Source organism: Lepisma saccharinum, chromosome 5 (genome assembly GCF_977018435.1).
Source record: "Lepisma saccharinum chromosome 5, izLepSacc3.1, whole genome shotgun sequence".
Lineage (NCBI taxonomy): Eukaryota > Metazoa > Arthropoda > Insecta > Zygentoma > Lepismatidae > Lepisma > Lepisma saccharinum.
In genome coordinates this window covers 33,099,878-33,115,525 of record NC_139233.1, presented here as the reverse complement: position 1 = coordinate 33,115,525, position 15,648 = coordinate 33,099,878, and the positions used below count along the sequence as shown (strand labels likewise).

Sequence of the window (15,648 nt, the reverse complement as noted above, 5' to 3'; positions counted from 1 at the left end):
GCCATCAAGGACTTAGAGTATTCGAAATTTCTGGACTATTGGGGAAGTTTTTATTTTATTTAAATTAGTGTTTTTCTATTTTTTCGAGCTTTATTCTTATTAAAGAGTGTAGTTTGCGAAAGCTTTGATTACAATGTAGCCCGGCCAACTATTTACAAAACAGCTGTACTTAATCTGAATTGTACTTTATACTGAAGTAACATTTAGAAGTAAATGCAATGTTTCATAACGAAGCAAAACGAAAAGCTTGCTGCACGTGTTATTTGGCGCTTGTTTGTCGCTCGGATATGGCCATTTTTTTTATACTGTATATCATGTCGCCTCTACGTGGTTTCATTAATATTAACATAAGCAGATTAAGAAGAAAACAGGTGTACATTATTTATTATTGCCTTTATTGCCAACAATATACTTATGTACAAAAATTAATTAAATAACAATATAGAAGAAAATATCGACAGTTCAACAAGTTGGTGTAAATGTACACATGTCTTGCAGAGGCTTCCTGAGATTATTTGCTCAACCTCTTTCACAGCTGAAATTATAAAAATAAAAATAAACTCATTAGAAAACAAGGAATATATGAAATTGTATTATTCATTATAAAAATTGTCAAAATGAAAACCATTCTGCCATCAGTGGTCATAACATTAAACCAATTATAATTTTATGCAGTACTTTGAAATTTTAACTACACCATATTTTAGTACAAAGTCTCATGGTATTTTTTCTGGAATGAGATTTTTTTGGTCTGAATTATGTTAAGTTTGGATATTTCCTAAAACTTTCAAATACCTAAAGAACATGTCACAAAATCTGGAAATGTGGGAAAGCAACCATTGTTTATTTTGTAGTCATGTTTTGTTAGATGTCGCATTTTCTCACGCTTACAACATTTTACAATGACGATATCATTTTTGTAACTATCATACTCTAGCATTCAGTATCGAATGGGAACTATAGAGATAGATGAAACATAGAAAAATAGTTTAGAAGTATGTTTCATGAACAAATAATGACGATTTTCTTTTTAAAATCACCTAAACGGAATTGCAAAATTTGGAATGAATTGATGGGAAAAAACAATTTCATTGAAGTAACTAGCTGAGACTTCTTGTAGTGTCTTTCTTATTGGTAGAACGTTAAGTACGGTTCATATGAAACGAAGCACAATAGAGATTTTATTTGTAATTGCAGAAAGAAAAGTTGTCAACAAAAATGCAAAAGAGAGAGAGAGTGAGAGAGAGTGCTTGGGCAAGTTATTTTTCTTACAATTGTGTATTATGCATAAGCATGCTTTCATCTGTCAATATTATGAATACCAGTAGCCTTATCTCTACCCTCCGATATACCTTCTTACATGTAAAGGATCACTTTCGGTGAAACAAGTTGCCCGGTAATGCATATATTTTGTGGAAAGTACTCATCTTAACTAAGGTACAGGATAAGTATTAGAGGCAGTGGGTCGGAGGTTAAGGAGATAAAGGGTTTCAAAGTTAACATGGGAGTCTATGGGAAGACCGTAAAACCCGACGCCAACTGACGCTAAACTGCTAGTAATGATTCACTCCAAACATAGAGTGATGAGATTTTTAGAGGAAATGAATGTCCAACTACTGAACAAACCAAATAATAACACATTTTGTTATGAAATTTGAAAGTCATTTGTTATTGGGAAGCAGGAAACATGGTAATTGCATTCGAAGAGTGATACACTCAATGTGAAGTTCAGAGAACAGTGCGTGGTTAATACAAATGCTCATCTCGCAGTGAGCACACATTACAAATTCGATTTCGTTGCACTTGAAGCACTTGTCGGTTCCGATCGAGCCCAAGCAGAAATCATAAGGCGAAACCCAGGTTCCGGGCTCGTCATCTAAATAACAATAACAAATTATTTCAAATTTCATAACAAAATGTGTTATTATTTGGTTGTGTTCAGTAGTTGGACATTCATTTCCTCTAAAACTCTCATCACTCTATGTTTGGAGTGAAACACTAGTGTTTTAGCGTCAGTTGGCGACGGATTTGAGGGTCTTCCCATAGACTCCCATGTTAACTTTGAGACCCCTTCTCTCCTTAACCTCGGACCCATTGCCTCTAACACTTTACCTGTACCTTAGTTAAGATGAGTACTTTCCAAAAATGTATGCATTACCGGGCATCTTGTTTCACCGTAAGTGACCCTTTACTTGTTAGCACACTTAAAATGTAAGCAGCTTATTAACCACTACAAATGGCCAGGGGCGATTCAGACTACCGTACCGGGCGTCCCTGTTGAGTAGCGCCAAACCTTGTTTCTGATTACATAAGCGTGGATATTTGTTATAACAGTGCTTGAATTTGTAGACCAAAATTAACTGAAGTAATTACATAACATAAATAATAAGCATACTGCAAAATCATGTAGGAATTTTAAGGTAAGATATCTCTGTTATTTTGATGTCAATGTGTAGGTATTAAATGAAACACATTCCTACAAAAAACGTGTTCTTTAACAGAAATACTTAACGTACTTAAAAATTAGGTATTATTTTTCATCATGAAAACCGCAAATATATGATATGGCCGTTTTTTCTTCATTGAAGGAAGGTGGAAAGTACGGGAACCAGGGTAGAAATGGGAGGAGGATTGGAAAGTAGGAGTGGCGGCAAAAATCTACCTCGGCCGGGTAACAATTTTATCTTGAGCCACTCCTGCTAACACCACAGTGACGCATTGCATGTTTAGTTCAAGTTATGCCAGATTGTTAGCATATATTTATTCACTTCTGAAAGGGGCCCGGGGATGTACCCCACCCAGTAAATAGTGTAGTAACACGTAGCCTAATTAGTGCACAACGCGCCTCCATATTTGGTCTTGGAGACACCAAAATTGTCATTGCATGATGGGGATTCCTGTGCAGCACCTGGAGTGTTACATTACACCACGCCTTAAACTTTACTCTTTGCGATGTTTTTTTTGCTATACCCTTAACAGTCCTGCAATTGTCTAACGCAGGAACTGCATGGTTTTGACCCTGATTAATCTCAACTATGTGTTTTTTATTGGTGTATTGTCTGAAACTTTATTTGCAAGAGATAAAAATGACACTTACTTTAATTACAGTCTTTTCTCGCTGCTGACTAGTTCTTTGCAGGTTCATTGATTCCGAACACCATTGTAGACTGCAAGATTTCGTAGAGGAACAATACTACTCACTCCATTGCTGTAGTTAATAATGCCTACTGGAATGAACTTCACATAATTCGATTGCTTTTTTGCTGTACTTGTTCTCAGATCATGGTGTGACATGGCCTCCACACTGTAAGCAGGATTTCCATTGTGCACATATGTATGAATACCACCTTTGGTATTGTCGAGATCCTTGCTTTTGGTGTCGTGAGCAGCTTGATGCTTATATCTCAGACTAGCAGCCTGGATGTGAGTGTCTGCATTTTGATGTTGTCCTAGGCTTGAAGTGTATTGGTGACCCAGAGTATTTGGATGGTTGTGAACATCTATGATGACACCCCTGTGATGTCCAAGGCTTGCTTCACCAGCATGGTAGTGTCCGTGATTCTCCTGGTGATGAGCGTCTACACTGTTATGGTAACCTTGATCATCTTGAAGAGCGTTGTCGCTTGTTTGAGGCTCTTGATGGTATCCCAGGTTTCCTGCCACACCATAGGAGTACCCTACAGTACCATAACTGTATCCTAGATTGTCGTCGTGGTTGTCAGAGCCCACATTTACACTTTGATGGCTAGCAGTACCGGAGTAACCATGATTATTCACACTTACTGTCTGGTAGTAGTCGGTGTTTCCTACATGGTTTTGATGTTCTGAAGTGGTACTTAGGTTTTCTTTCTGCCTGTAAGCATCTGCGTCGGTAACTTGCTCGTATCCTACATTAGCACCATGGCCATAGGAATACTGTGAGCTACCATGATCATACTGCGAGTTACCATGATCGTACTGCGAGTTACCATGATCATACTGCGAGCTACCATGACCATACTGTGAACTACCATGACCATACTGTGAACTACCATGGCCATACTGTGAACTACCATGTCCATACTGTGAACTACCATGACTGTACAGCATATGTGGAATAATGTCCTGCAATAGATTCCCACCTTCCCTGTAATCAACATGCTCTCCATAATCGTGATCCAGGTTCACACCATGCGCTCCCAGGTCTGCTTCCGAACCATACCCGTAACTGTTGGCATAGTTTTGTATACCGTAGTCCGACTCATCTTGATGTTCATGGATCTTGTATCCGGTGTCTTCTTCCGGCCGCTTGTGAACATGTTCAGGCCGTTTATGCAGATGGTCTTGATGACTATGGAGATGTTCTTTATGGCTGTGTAGATGGTCTTGATGACTGTGGAGATGTTCTTTATGGCTGTGTAGATGGTCTTGATGACTGTGTAGATGATCCGGATGGATACGATGATGGTGGTGATTATGGTGATGATACTTGTGCAGATCCTTGTGGTCGGTATGGTGAATGTGATGAGGGAGAAGCATTTGCTTGATCTTCTTGTGGAGAATATCTTTCATGTAGTAGGGCACGTGGATTCTGATGTGGATGCTGAAAGAAAAAAAAATGCAAAAATTAGTCAATTTTTATAAAGTTTTGTTTTCTAATACTCTTGAAGGACACTTGTGGTCAAGTAATAATGCTGTGCAGTCTTACATATGTTTTGTGGTTTGTAGAGATGTACATGTATAAGGTGTGTGGCCGTTAATTACTTCATAATGTTATTCGTCAACAGATCCACTATCTCAGCTATTCGACAGCATATCTTTCAATCTTCTCGTGGCATGTGTTTTGCTAACTTACCACAATTCTACCACAATTAGAATAATTCAATAGTTGTCAGTTTTGGGTATAATTATAACACTTTATTAGTGATTCTAAGCACCGTTAAGCTTAAAAATCCACTGTTTATTTTCGATTACAGACATCCATAAACAAATTGAAATAGCAGGACGATTGTCAGCCAGGTTCAATATGGTGACGTCGCAAATATGTAGGTGATTTTGTAACATGCGAAGTACAACTAATAAGATCATTTGTTATGTGCTCTTGGAGCTGTTCTAATGTTTTTACCGTACACAATAACTTCACGTAGCCGTGAAGGTAAAGAGTGAGTTGGAAAGCTCACACACAGACGGAGTGTCTCCAGTGCGAATGCTTTCATTTACTTTTGCATTTTAAAAAGTGAGAAACATGTATCGTGCTTCTTCTAGGAAGAATGAAGCTACTACTACCATTGTGTGTGAGCTTCCTTATGAATCTGGTTGTAATAATCAATACATAAATCATCTTCGGCAGTGTGAGCAGTTTGAAGGTAAAATTTGAAGGGATTTCCGTGTTATGTGGAAAATCACATAAATCTAACATGCATAATTTTATACATACGAGCTCGTATTTATTTACTTTGGCTAGTTTCTAGTCGCTTTTGCTTCTAGGTGCAGCATATTAAATTACTTAGATGAAAAAAGGATGCATTTAGGATGAGTAGATGTAGTAAAGTTTAAAATAATTACTTTCAGTAATAGTATAGTAATAGATATGCTGTCGTGATTGTGACATGATCTGGGGGCGATGACACACCACTGGCCTTTGCGGGTGCTCAAGGGATCTTGTGTTCGATGCCTGATGGAGGCACATTACAATGGTTCAAATCCCACTTTACACTGTAGGTCCAATCCTTAGTAGCCTATCTGAGCATAAATTTGACTCAAATGTTGCAAACTAAATTAATTAATTAATAACTCTCTGGCACTTCTAAACCCAAAGGTTTATTGCCACGGCAACATATGTTTTCCAGGTGTCTTTATAATGAGCAAGATCAATTGACCATCATTGCAAATTTCTGTCTTTGTCTTGGCCTTCACACGGGTCTCTTACCACTAGGTTTCCTAAAAAGAACCCTGTAGACTTTTCTATCCTCTCCCATGCATGCTACATGGCCAGTCCGCCAAAGTCTTGATTATTCTAATAATATGAGGGAGTGAATGTAGATTGTGAGTTCAGTATTCTGTAACATTCTCCACTTCACTGTTCTATAATGTTGCATGTTTAAACCTTTTCCATGTGTGCACATATGTAAATGTTGTTTTATAGGCCTTCTTAAAAATAATTTCGTATTTCTATCGTTTCCAGATGGATTATGTGGTACCATGTGTGAAGCACCTGTGAATATGAAACTCAGGGTCACCTTAGGTAAGTATTTACTCGATATTATTATATTGTTTAATCAAGAACCCATATCTTTTCTTTATATTGCGTTCATATTATCTCCTTAGAAAATCGGCGACCATAAAGAACACGATTGTGGTGATAAACTTGTATTTGACACGAAGTGCTCATTGATATATTACTGGTAAGTCTTAGATTTCTAAATTGAAAGCGAACACGAATTTCACCTTGCACTTGACAACTTTAACTTTCTTGTGACGAGTTTATATTTCAACAGAACAAAAAGATACCAAGGAAGAACAAGAGTTCAACAGTTGCACCTAACATTCGTTTCTCAGATCTTCATGTAGTGTTGCTAACCATTTTTGTGCATTGTCACTCTAGTGGGGAATGTGAAATTATGTTTTAAGTTGGTGTCATAAACAGTTTATCTCATCTATCTCAAGGGACCCACAAGAATACGTTGCTCACATCGAAAATACTTTATTAACTTGGGTCTACTTATATTAACAATAATTTTTTTATCATTGCTGTTCCCAGAATTGATTTGTATAAAAATAATATTACTACAAATATTTTTTTATTATAAAAAAATATTACGTTGACCTTGTGTCTTCTGTTTCTATAATAATGCATTTATGTAAGAATTTATTAATTGAGAAAAGAGAAGTAATCAGAAGGTCGAAAGTTCAAATCTCATGGTTTCCTCTGTCAGTCGGGGCAAATGCTGGGGTTGTATCCTTAACGCTGACAACAGATGCTTCTTTCTTTTCCTTAGTTTTGGCAGACGCCTAACCAATCACAAGAGCTCTTAGTAGCTCTTTTCTTCTTGTTGTTGTTTGTCTGTTATGGCATGGCAAATATTATTTCAGTTCATATATATGTGGTTAATGGAAATAAATTTAACGAGAATGCAAAAGAACTATTACATTCTTGGTTGCTACTACACGATGGCCCTTTAAGATAAAATAAAAAATAAAACACCACTTACGAATATTTTGTACAAAAATTAACACGATATACTCGATCTGACAAATTAGTTCCTATGTTTGCCAATTATAGTGAAAAATTCCTTCACTTAGTGATATTCCGCATAGGTTGGCAATACTAATATTATGTGGAGGCAACATGGTTGAAAAGTTTAAAAGCATGGAGAAAACTGCACAAGAATCTTAAAGAAACAATGAAAAACATTCTTGAGAAATTCTGAAGAGAATTTATCTTGGGAATATATTGCTAATTTGTTTTGTTAACTATTAAAAAGTAAGCGGCTTTACGAGAATACTTGAATTTGTGGGAAATTCTGATCTGATTTACGCAGTTGCTGTAACGTGAGAGAATCACCTTTGATTGCCACTAGTAATGTGTATTTTTGTGTTTGTTATTTTGCATCATTTTTACAAGGCTTACTTTGTTATTTTCTACCACGTTCGTGGATTTCTTTGTTATTTTTCTACCACACGTCATTTTCTACCACTGTGCTAGGTATATTTTACGTCACTTCTGCACAAAACTACCAGATTTTTTTTACATTATTTTGTGCCTCATTAATAAGTTTACTTTAAGTATTATCTATCATGTTACTAGACTTATTTCACGTAATTTACTATCAGTTTACTACCTATATTTTAAGTGTTTTTCGATTTCACGTCCCTTGCGTTTCGAACACGTTAACTATCCACGATGGTAGGTATAATTATTAACATAACTGAAATTATCATTAAGAATAAGGGCGTAATGAGTGACCCTTTCCGAAGACACTCAAGTGTCAAACTTCCATCCACGTAGTACACTCTGGACTACATTTGGGACACTAACGAGGTTCTGGCGTCTGAACTCACAGCCAGTATAACCCTCAGTGGGGCTCCTGTTGTGTGCTATCCTTGTGAGTTTATGATTGTTCTATCATTCATTTCATCTCATCACCACTCATCATCATTTTCGCAATTACCTAAAGCAGCAGAAAACCAAACTAAAATAAAACAAATCATTAAATAAGGATAACATATCATTGGAAGCAAGACATTACTGTTGCAAGCAAGAATAACTTTTTCAGTCATCTTTGAATCACATTGAAAGTTGATTACCACTCCTCGACCATACATCATATTCCAATGTTTATCTTACCGAATCGTATTTCAATTAATACCACCATATAGCTTTGCAAATGTGGTCTGCGAAGATGCCTGAAAATACCAGCAGCATTTGAAGTGCAAGTAAAAATAGAGGAAATATTTTTTTCCTCCACTATTTAGAAATCTTTTGAATTAGTACTTCTCTCAAATGGAATATCATTTGCTTTGGCAATTTTGGCTCATAAGGAAAAACTTGCGGCAGTTTTCGTGGTCACACAAAATCAGTGACTTTCAAGATTTAGCTGCCCCCACCCCACCTACAATGCTGGACCTTACCGTCAAAATTTACAGTATTCTACCGTTAAAATTTACAGTACTCTACCGTTAAAATTTAACAGTGTGCCTGTTATTTACAAAGACGAACACACCCGTTTTTAATTGAAGTTTGAATATTTTACGATGCTTGAGGATGAATAATGATTACAAATAACAGTTCCGCGCACCATAAATATACTGTGTAGAAACTAAATCATTAAGATTATATTAATTGGGGTATCTATGTAATGGCTGTTAATACTTCAAAAACGATCATGACCATTTTTACGGTATTTGGATAGCAGAGTAAATTGACGGTTTTAGACCGTCATACCTCAGTTAACTTTGTGCACTCTAAACCACCAACTACATTTCGAAAGTTCTATTTCGAAATTGTAGCCCACGTAATGTGCTAATATCCATATGAGATTGGGTCATGTCATACATATAGCTACCATTACAAAGAACATTTTCAACGAAATAGCCTATATATAGACCATGTGTGTTCTACACTTCTCCATATGCAGAAAACATTGTTTGGATCCAGATTATATCATTAAGGCCCCCATAATAGTGTAATGTCCTTTGAAATGTACAATATGATACTACAAATTGAAATAAGTCTTAACGGCTAGTATCACATTGCGAACTTGCTTCAAACAAACGCGTTAACATTTTTCTTTTGTTTTATTCCTTTCTTAATCTCCTCTGTATTTATTTTTATTGCACGTAATAAACCGCGAAAGTGGTGTAGATTGTTCTGGTTGTGCATTCTTTGTTCTTAATGAATGACACCCGCCAAAGATTTGAACTTTGGAAGTGATAACAAGTAAACTCTCTGGACACGGTTTCGTGAGTATCACAAAATCTTTAAACGAAGTCCCAGTCGAACTTAGAGGGGAAAAGCTACGAAAGAAAAGGAGAAAATGAGGATAATGTTGAAGAAGTGACCGTAATTCATCACGATAAATGGTAGGAATAAGAAATATAGCCTATATACGGCCTTGTTTCTGCCTAGTGCTTATAATGTAATATATTTCTTTCCCACGGTTTTTATTTATAATTTCGTGTAAAATGACATTAAAAAAAATACGTATATCTAAATGTCGGTGCACATGTGGCAAGTCTCACTGTAGAGGACCGACATTTATAGCATTTATCATGAATTATGACGCAGTTCAGAAATCTGTAAAAAATATATTGAAAATATTTATTATTTTAATCTTGACTCAGACCTTTCGTATTCTTTGTGCAAGAGTACGATATTCGATACTGTTTTAAATTTCGGTGGTAAATTGTGTATATATATATATATATATATATATATATATATATATATATATATAGTCTAAAATAGTTTTGCCATAATTTTCACTCAAATCAATTTAACCCTTTCAGATTTTCCATTGAATAATTATTAAGAATCTGAAGCTAATTTTCCCACAAAATATTTCTAATATTATTTTTAACAAGTAGTATGTAAAAGTAAAATATAATATATAAAACAGACAGTTTGATACTTACTGCTTTTTGGCCCCATCTACTGTCACGATGAAGACCAAAGCCAATACAGCACAGAGGATCTGAAAAGTAAATGTTACTCTTCAGTACAAGATAACACTACACATCCATTTTTACTAACTTTGCTTAAACCCAAAGGCTTATGGCTACAGCAACACAAGCCTTCCATCTGTCCCTATCCTGCGCAAGATGAATCCAATCTTTTCCATCCTGACCGATTTCCTTTAGGTCCATCTCAACGTATGGTCTTGGCCATCCCATAATTTGAAAATAAAAATTTGGACACCTTACTTATTCGTGCTGTATCCATTTAACATGAATTTAATCAACAAGTAAGTTTATGAGAAAATTATCAGAATAGTAAAAATGGAATGTCTTTATATATCATGGTTTAGTGCTATAAAGGTTTAGTTATTATTTATTATTATTATTATTATTATTATTATTATTATTATTATTAAAGCAGGGTTGCAATTAAGCTTCCAATGTTATTTACATAGAATCTGTAACTTCAAAGACAGCTTTTTGCCCTACATGAATTAATATAGAGTTATGCTATTTGTTTATAAGTATACATAAAGTGGAATATTATAAATTTATATAATTGAAGAATGTAAGAAATAGAATAAAATAAATATTTTTGCAACTACGTTATATGAAGGAGGCAATGAGGTAGATGAGGCATGGTGTCAGTATTCATAGATTAATGTCCTAATCTGTTGTTTAAATTTGTCCCAATTTCTCTCCGTTCTGCAATTTACAGGCAGTTGGTTCCACACTTTACGTTCCAGAGATGACAGGGATTTTGATCCGTATCTCTCCTTGTTATATTTTGGTACTCGGATACTGTTGGTGTTACTGTATTTGATCGCAGATTGGGATAATGTATATTACTAGAAATCATTACTTTGTCCCTTAATAAGTGGTGGTGCGTGTTAATTAACTAGTGAATTTTTAGTAGAAATGCATAATTTCGCCTGGATTCCAGCGTGGGTAATTGGAGCTCTTTGCTTGCTCGTGAGATCGTGTGTGCCGTATCTCTTATGCTACGAATAGCCCAATTTTGCATTTTCTCTAGTTTCGTGGTGTTATTTCTATGAATCGCATAAGGAACAGAGGAACAATATTCAAGTAACGGCCTAATAAATGCTTTGTAGAACGCTAATTTGTGGGCAAGATGTGCATAATATTTGCAGACAAATTGAAACTGCTTGATTCTAGGTGCTGCACGTGCACACATTTTTTTTTTACATGTGAAAAGGATAAATTCTTATCTAGGTGCATACCGAGATATTTGAGAGAGTCACATGGTTTTACATAGGAATAACCTATTTTAATGTTGTCAATTATCGTATTGTTATTGTTTTCACTGGACATTATTAATACTTGCGTCTTAGACTCGTTCACTTTCAACATGTTAGATTGATACCACTCAAGAATTTCGGGCATGTTTTTCTCAATATTTGCAATTACTTTTTCTCATTTGCTTGACGCGCAGTACAGGAGTCAGTCAACTGTGTACAAATATAATTCAAACCCAAATTTCCTGTCTGCGAAGTCATTCACAAACATGTTAAACAGTTTAGGACCTAGAATAGATCCCTGTGGTACACCGAGCTTACATTTAAACTGTTCGAAATCGAGTTGCCTACTTTTGTGTCGATACTCCTATTGCATAAATAACTTTCGATCCGATGGCAGAGAAATTGAATTGCTGATGTAATTTCTGTATTAATAAATTTGGTTGAACACTGTCGAATGCTTTGCTGATGTCTAGAGAAATAATGTCAATGTATTGCTGTCCTTTACGATCTAATATATTTCGCCAGTTATGTAACAATTCTTTCACGAGTAATTCTGTCGAGCTATTTTTTCTAAACGCGAACTGTCTGTCTGTCAGTAGATTGTTAGAATGTAACAATTGTTCTAATTGCTTGTCTATTACCTTTTCAAGAATCCCGCTTAATGATGAAGTTATTGATATGGGGCGATAATTATTTACTTGCGTCAGGGACCCCTCTTTAAATATAGGTGTGACCCTTGCGGGTTTCCAACTGTTAGGAAAAATTCCGCTTTTTAAAAATAAATTAATTATATCTGTGAGAGGTTCGACAATCCGTGGGGCGAGTAGATATAATATGTGATTACTTATTTCATCGAAATCTGTACCTTTTCTGAGGTTAAGTTTTTTAAGAATTTTCATATCGTCATCACGTGAGACGGGCTTAAAACTGAAGCTGGTTTCTTGATATGTAGCGTCTTTTTAATTTTGTTTGTTACTTTCATTTTTCTTAGCCCTTAAATCGTTAGTGAATGTGTTGGATATTGACTTACCGACGTTAGCAAAGTGGTCATTGAGGACGTCCGACACCCTCACATCTTCCGTAATTGTTTCATTGTTATGTTCAATAGATGCGATATGTGTATGTATGATATGTACTGCCTACATATTGTAATGTACACACACTAATGACCCCTAATGACTCGACACTCTAAGAAACTTAATCTGGACAGATTCTCAAAATCCATATTCCTGTCATCCTTCAAAGCTGCTTCTGCATATTGTTGGAATGCGCTGCCACCAGATGCTACCTCGTGTGCGACATATAACAGCTTTAAAAGGGCAGTAACAAAAGTACTTCTACATGAGCAAGGACAAATCATCAGTACACATAACTAGATTCAGCATGCTTACGTTGAAATCAAATCAAAACAAAAAATGATCAGATTCGAACCCAAGATGAACATTTTGATGTGTATGAATGAGATAAATTGTTTTTTTTTTTTATCTTTTTAGTGTGTTAATTACTGAAATATTTAGAAGTGAAAATGTAATGGAATTCGTATGTTATAGTAGTAATTGTATTTTGTCTGTTTTATTGTAGTAGATTTTGCGGGTTAAGTGGTAGAGCAGCCACAGGCTGAACTTCGCCCATGAATAAAGAAATTCTAATTCTAATAAAGAAATTCTAATTCTAATTCTAATTCTAAGAGTATTTTCGATATCAACTGTTATTTTATAGTGCACTAATAATATACACCATATAATAGTTATACAATGTGTACAGCCTAAATTACAATATCAAGAAACTACTAGACTCTACATGATATTACAGTTCAGATCGAGTCGCTAGGTGGCAGGGTTGTGTATGGCAATGGACGAGTGCCACAATGCGCTCCAGAAAACCCTCGCCCTCTGTCAAGTACCGCAGGAGATGCATGAGAATCTTCCCTATCCGTGTAGCCCTTTGCTCCTCCTTTGTGGCACCTGACACTATGAACGCCTCACTAAATGACTGACGGGCACCTTGGAGGCAAATTGCACATACACAACCTCCCTTCCCTGCCAGGGCTGCCACATAGCGGCGCGGTCTGGAACTCGTCTCGCAGACATGTGGCGTACCCCAGCCTGGTCTACATATCCCGTAAGTTTCATGGCTCTGTCACTTTATTGCGTTTTTTTCACGGCATTAATCCGATTAATCCGCTTATTTATTGACCGTACCAAATATTATTCAACAGATAAAATAGCAGTAATTCTGTTGCATTCATACACCATAGAAAATTTAAAGAGCTCCTAGCATCGAAACGAGGTTTCAATAAGCAAAACGTTGCTCCAACAAGTTGTTCGTTTTTATATTCTCTACGCGTTGTGTTGTTCCCGGGATTTGAACTTGATGGCAACACTTACCACTATGCCACTGAAACCACGAGTAAGTCTACATCTACAAACAGTTGAAGTGTGTGGATGTAAAAGAGGTGTTAGAACAGGAAAGTGGAGAATGTTTACATAATCTATATTCGTTTCCTGATAATATGAAAAAAATGAAATCAAGAAGACTTCAGTGGAAAGGCCATGCAGCACGCCTGGGAGGGGAAAGAGAAGTTCGGGAAGCGTGATGGTAAGAGACCTGTAGGAATTCCAAGAAGAAGATGGAATGACAATACTAAGATGCATCTGAATGATAGTGATAAGAATGTTCAAGAGTGGGTTGGCTATGACCAGAATATGGACCGGTGGAAACTTGCATTGCTGTGGCAATAACCTTCTGGTTTAGGAATGCCATACAGTTAGTCTTTTACTTAGTTAGGGTTGCAAGTAAAGTTCCGATAACGATAGCACCGTGGTCCAGTACAAAAGCATGTGTATATGTATGTTTTCGGGTCGGGTACCCTATTCTAAACCCTCGAATTTTCAATTTTTTTTCTTTCATTATGAAGATTATGTGATCGAAATTGTGAATATAAAAAATTGGAGCGCGGAAAGAAGTATTTACGACTGTACAGCCGTTTAAAGTTGAGATTTTGTCGTTTGAAATTGTTGAGTCCAAATTTCCCACCAAATTTCCCACCCATTCCCACCCATTCAATCACCCCTGGGGTAATTGACTTACCGCCCACTACCGCTACCGCGGCCCCGCCTTTATCTATAGAGTTTCTTTTAAAGGCATGTTAGAAATTGGCCCGAGTCACCTGGCCCCCAACACTATTTCTCACTGTTTTCCGCATTGACACATGAAGATACCAAAAATGAAGGCTAAAATTAAACCTAAGAAAGTAACTTACCTCTTTTTACCAAGGCCAGGTATTGAATTGTGGGTCGAAGTTGAATTTGTAAGTTTAAAAATGAAGTAACTCCTACGTTGAAAGTCCTTGTTGTCCTTTTCCACAGAATACCACCCTCCACTCACTTCCCATCATAAAAATAAGAAGTCGCAAATTATCCCATCCCAAAAGTTATATAGAAAAAACAACCCCCCCCCCCTTTCCTTTACGGCCTGCAGTTGCCAAAAAGAAATAATTATTTCCAATTTCTGAAGTCGCATAAATGAAATCCAATGTCTGAAATGTCCAATCCGCCAATATATCACACAAATAACATATCGCAATCGCAAATGTTCCCATTGCACAAGTCAATCATAAGAAGAAAAAAAATCACCTGCACCTGCGCCTGTGAAATGAATCCATCATCCGCCATCATAGAAGTTCTGAAAAACTTTTTTGACGTTGCGCAATGAATTTTAATTTCATAAAAAAACGTAAGTTTCGTAGCACGTAGATCTTAAAAATTAACTTCCGCGCTATTTGCAAACACTGTTAGTTATGAGGAACTAAATATTTTCACGAAAATATTTGAAATGTGCCTGAAATCGAGGGTGTAGAAAGGGGTATCGGAGCCATGTTTTCTTATATTTTATTATTTAGCGTCGCTTTTCTGTCATCTTTGTCTAGTCGCGACGATGAGGATGAGTGATGAAATGATGAAATGAATGAAGGGACACTCACAAAGAACACCCATGAGCAGGAGTATACGTATATATGTGTGTGTGTATAATATAGTATGTATATACGTATATATATATTGATAGGCGTAACTTGGAGGGGGCAAGGTGGCGCCTGCCCTCAAAAATATTAAGGTTTGTTAAAATTTTCAAGTTAAGGTTAAGACCTAAGAGTCAAATTAATACAAGCGTAATATTTGTAACATCGAAAATAACCTTGGACGCTATTTTTATGGGGTGGACAACTTTTCGATTC

The 15,648-nt window shown here is 36.2% G+C and overlaps 1 protein-coding gene across 1 annotated transcript in view; it reads right to left on the bottom strand.

The window, feature by feature from the left end:
• Positions 1-405: 405 nt before the first annotated feature.
• LOC145988293 (uncharacterized) overlaps positions 406-15,648 on the bottom strand; it is a 32,964-nt gene continuing 17,721 nt past the window's right edge. Inside the window, exons 2-4 of the mRNA XM_083123159.1 lie at positions 10,114-10,172; positions 3,098-4,582; positions 406-535 (exon numbers count right to left, since the gene is read on the bottom strand). Coding sequence (XP_082979285.1) covers positions 3,142-4,582; positions 10,114-10,172 — 1,500 coding nt within the window. The 3' untranslated portion in view covers positions 406-535; positions 3,098-3,141. The remainder of the gene's footprint in view (positions 536-3,097; positions 4,583-10,113; positions 10,173-15,648) is intronic.